Raw genomic sequence first — 4,403 nt, forward strand, 5'->3', positions numbered from 1 at the left:
GTGGTACATGTGTATGATGCTATCTCAAAACCAAAATAACTGGTTATTTTGCAAAAGAAATTGCTCTGTGGCTGTGATCATAATGGGAAAAAATGTAGGTCTTGAAAGCAAGGATAAAGAAGTTCTGTAGCAATGGAAGTAAGTGACAACCTATGCTCATTGGTAGGCATTACTATGTGTTACTGTGGATTGAAGAATTTGATGTTATAACTCTGAAGAACATTGCTGGTTGATTCAACACACAGTGTACAACATATATCTTGTATTTATGTGAAACTTCTAATCCAGATCTCCCCTGCTTCTCAGCACACATCTGTTTTCAGAGTGGGTACTACTATAGCCACCATCACAAAAGCATGATGGAAAATCAGACATGGATCAGAGAGTTCATTCTCCTTGGCTTTCCACTCAGCCCAAGGATGCAGGTGCTCCTTTTTGGGTTCTTCTCTCTGTTCTACACCTTTGTCATACTGGGGAATGGGCTCATTCTAGGACTCATCTGCTTGTACTCGAGACTGCACACTCCCATGTACTTCTTCCTTGCACACTTGGCCATCGTTGACATTTCATATGCTTCCAACAATGTCCCAAAGATGCTGGAAAATCTTCTAAGGAAGAAAAAAACAATCTCCTTTGGCCCATGCATAATGCAGACCTTTTTGTACATGGCTTTTGCTCATACTGAGTGTCTTGTCCTGGTGATGATGTCTTATGATAGATATGTGGCCATCTGCCACCCTCTGAAATACTCTGTCATCATGAGCTGGACAGTATGCATTGTCCTGGCTGTTGTTTCTTGGGCTTGTGGCTCTCTCCTGGCCCTGGTACATGTGGTTCTCATCCTGAGGCTGCCTTTCTGTGGGCCTCATGAAATCAACCACTTTTTCTGTGAAATCCTCTCTGTCCTCAAACTTATCTGTGCTGACACCAGGCTCAACCAAATAGTTATCTTTGCAGCTTCTGTGTTCATCTTAGTGGGACCTCTGTGCCTGGTGCTGGTCTCCTACATCCAAATCCTGGGTGCCATCCTGAGGATCCAGTCAGGGGAGGGCCGCAGAAAGGCTTTCTCCACCTGTTCCTCCCACCTCTGCGTGGTGGGCCTCTTCTTTGGCAGTGCCATTGTTATGTACATGGCCCCCAAGTCCCGCCATCCTGCTGAGCAGCAGAAGATTCTGTCCCTGTTTTATAGCCTTTTCAACCCCATGCTGAACCCCTTGATCTACAGCCTGAGGAACACAGAGGTGAAGGATACTCTGAAGAAAGCATTGTGGAGGAAGAGAACAATGTGAAAGATTCCAGGGATCTTAAATATATGCTGCCTGTGAGATCATGTGAATGAGAATCAAATGCCTTAGCATCTCATCTCTTGGGTTTCTGATGTCAAGAATGTACGTTGAATGGATTCTGTCCTTAACCTAGAGTATTGACTAGACCCCAAAGCATAAGCAGGGAGCATAGAGGGCTCAGTCCAAAGAGAGAGGTGTCAGGAATCATGGACTATGAAGTACTCTTAGCAATTCCAGGAAACATCTAATTTTGGTGTTCTAAAGGTTTGAACATATTTTTGGGAATTGATTCTTAAATTCCTTATTTTTAGCTCCCTGATTGTCATAAGTAATTGATAATCACTCCATAATATATACTGCTCCACTTTACGCCAGGGGCAGAAGAGAGCAGACAGTGACTTCCATGTAAGCAACCTGGGCTGTAGTAAGGACTAGGAGTCCAGCCAGTGCCTGGTCCTGCTGTTAGTACTGAGAAAGCATCTGAATGAGCTTAGCCATCCTCTACTTGTAAAAAGCAAAGTTTCACTTTATGAAATTTCCTTTTGTAGTACGAAAGACAGAGAACGATCGGGATCTCCATTTTACACTATTTATTTCAATTCATTATTCAATTCCATTCCACTCCATTCCATTCCATTCTGCACCATTTAGAAGTGGCTTGGAAACAACTTATGTTTAGAATGTCTATGAGAGAGCATTATTAAAGCAGCTCAACCTTTTCAGAATTCAGATCACAAAGCTGAGTATAAGTGGAAAGTCATCATCATTACAATTGCATGAAATAGTATAACATTAAAAATATTTGGCAAAAATAAGACATACAGGGCTGGGGATTTAGCTCAGTGGCATAAGCACCTGCCTTGCAAGCAGGCAGTCGTGAGTTCGATCCCTGGTACAGATAAAAACAAAAAAGACAAAAAAAAAAATAAGACATACAAAACAACTTTAAAAATGTGATGAGCCATCACTGAGATTAAAAATAATAACAGTCTGATAAGGAATTTTAGGAACTTCAACAAAATTCCAACACGTGCCCATTTCCAGTTATATAAGTCATTTTTTCAGGACCCAAGTGGTCAGAATGATACAGAAGACTAATTGTTTTGTATTTAATACAATCATGGGATCCAGTCTTCTTTTCAAATCCTGCATTATTGCTTGCACTATTTTGCATTGCATTATTTTGCTTGCAATATTTTGTTCTAATCTGCTTTGTTCTGTCTTTCTTTGCTTTATTTTCTTTAAAATAAAAAAAATGGGATCTAAATGATCACAATAATATGATGAGATAGTTATTTTTAAAATTAGTACATATTGTATTACTTTATTTTAAATGGAAATAAACAAAAACAAAGATGCAGGAAAAACAAGATAAAAGGAAGTTGACAATGGTCAATATACTGTGTAGTGTTATCTTCAAAGTAGTTGCTTAGATTACAAGATATACACATGCATAATTGATCAAACAATATAATCACAAACCATTCTCTTCAGTGAACTAAGAGAAATTAGTAGCATAATTTTCTTAGCTATCTCATGTATGTATGCATATACGTATAATATATTTTTCTCCTTTTTTTATCCTTTCACCATCCCAGTTGTTCTTTACTTTTGGACTGTTTTTTTTTTCCCTTTTACACTATATATTGTAGATTTTGGTTCTTATCTACTTTTTCAGTTTCTTACACTAGGGAGACAACTCAGTTATAAAGGATAAACTCAAAGCTTTTATAAGATAAATGGATACAACTATTCATACTCATAAGTGAAATAAATTAAATTAATAACTTTTTAGTAGTACAAAATGGTTATATTCCTTTTTGGAGTTCACACATGTACACTACACATTTTAATTCCTTTTGTGCTAACGTAATTCTCTATCACAATAGGATGTGTTTCCAATTCTCTTCCTCTACATTTTTGTACTGCAGATACCATTCAAGTACATAGAATATTAAGATATTACCTAGTGTCTGTAAACAGTTTTAAACTTTCAGTTCTCTCATACATCATTATCACTCCACTGTTGTTTTCTTCCCATAAAATGAAAAAAAAAGAGCAAAGAAAAACTTTCTCTCCATACTCTCTCTTAACAGACTTTATTTTCTGTTCTCAGAAAGCAAAGTTGATAATTATTCTACCTATCAGTTCATCTAGGGAAAATATATTGCCTCTGGACATTGTCTGAGATTTCTTATCTCCACAATTTGAGGACTTTTCCAGCCCACAAAAGTCCACAAACCTTGCCCTGTAACTCCCAGAAAGTGAAAAATTGTAACAAAGAAATAAATACTTGCTCTAAATGTAACTATCAAGCAATACGGAATTTTTGTGTACCCTACTCTAAAGGTATAAAGAGGGGAAAAGGTAAAGGTTATATATACTTAAATATTATGTATTTTCTAACTACCTACAAAAATATTTTATTCTCTAAATTACACATCCTTTTATCCTAATATATTAAATGGAAAGGGAAAAAGGAAATTATAGAACATTTTCTTAGCATATGAATAATTCATGACATTCTTAAAATGGTCACCTACAAAGATTGAGTACTCATAATTCATAGAGTTAGAATTTTTCACATTGGGTCCATTTAGAAAGATCTAGATAACATTTGTTTTTATGATGGTTTATAAATACTCAGGAAAGAATGGACCACAAAAGACCAAAATTTATAGAAGGTAATTAGTATAGTTAAATGATAAACAATTGTCCTCTGGTGTGTCTTATTGGCTCTAATTAGAAGTATTTATCTTGCTAACTGCAGATAATACCCAAGTATGAAAGATTATTATTTCTATTTGTGTCAATATTTGAGTTCTAGTATACAAATAAACGAATTGTATTTGGTTTTATGATCTCATTATTTTAGCTTTCGTCACCGTTCTCAAAAGGCTGACAATAAGTGGAAAAAGATGCATGACTGATGAAAATTCTGAATGCTTTACAAATGTTAACCTTGCATCAATAAGAAAATGAAGTAGATATTAATTTCTTTGTTTAATAAATAAACAGCAGTGTGGAGTATGTAGTATTTTGTCTTACACCATGCAGTGGTAATGTGATGGAGTTGAATGGTAAGCCTGAATTTTATTCCTTACAAATTAGCAATGA

At 35.9% G+C, this 4,403-nt stretch overlaps 1 protein-coding gene across 1 annotated transcript; it reads left to right on the forward strand.

The window, feature by feature from the left end:
* The first annotated feature begins 356 nt into the window (after positions 1 to 356).
* On the forward strand, positions 357 to 1,289 carry LOC100734092 (olfactory receptor 2A5). The gene has a single exon (XM_003475674.3). It carries the CDS (start codon positions 357 to 359, stop codon positions 1,287 to 1,289), a length of 933 nt encoding a protein of 310 aa, XP_003475722.3.
* The last annotated feature ends 3,114 nt before the right edge of the window (positions 1,290 to 4,403 follow it).

This window comes from Cavia porcellus, unplaced genomic scaffold (assembly GCF_034190915.1).
Source record: "Cavia porcellus strain 051 isolate PalLab524CR breed Dunkin Hartley unplaced genomic scaffold, mCavPor4.1 scaffold_6, whole genome shotgun sequence".
NCBI classification, from domain to species: Eukaryota; Metazoa; Chordata; class Mammalia; order Rodentia; family Caviidae; genus Cavia; species Cavia porcellus.

Bases quoted from the DNA above. Each gene is read 5' to 3' on its own strand.
- LOC100734092 (XM_003475674.3), top strand. From the start codon at position 357: ATGATGGAAAATCAGACATGGATCAGAGAGTTCATTCTCCTTGGCTTT.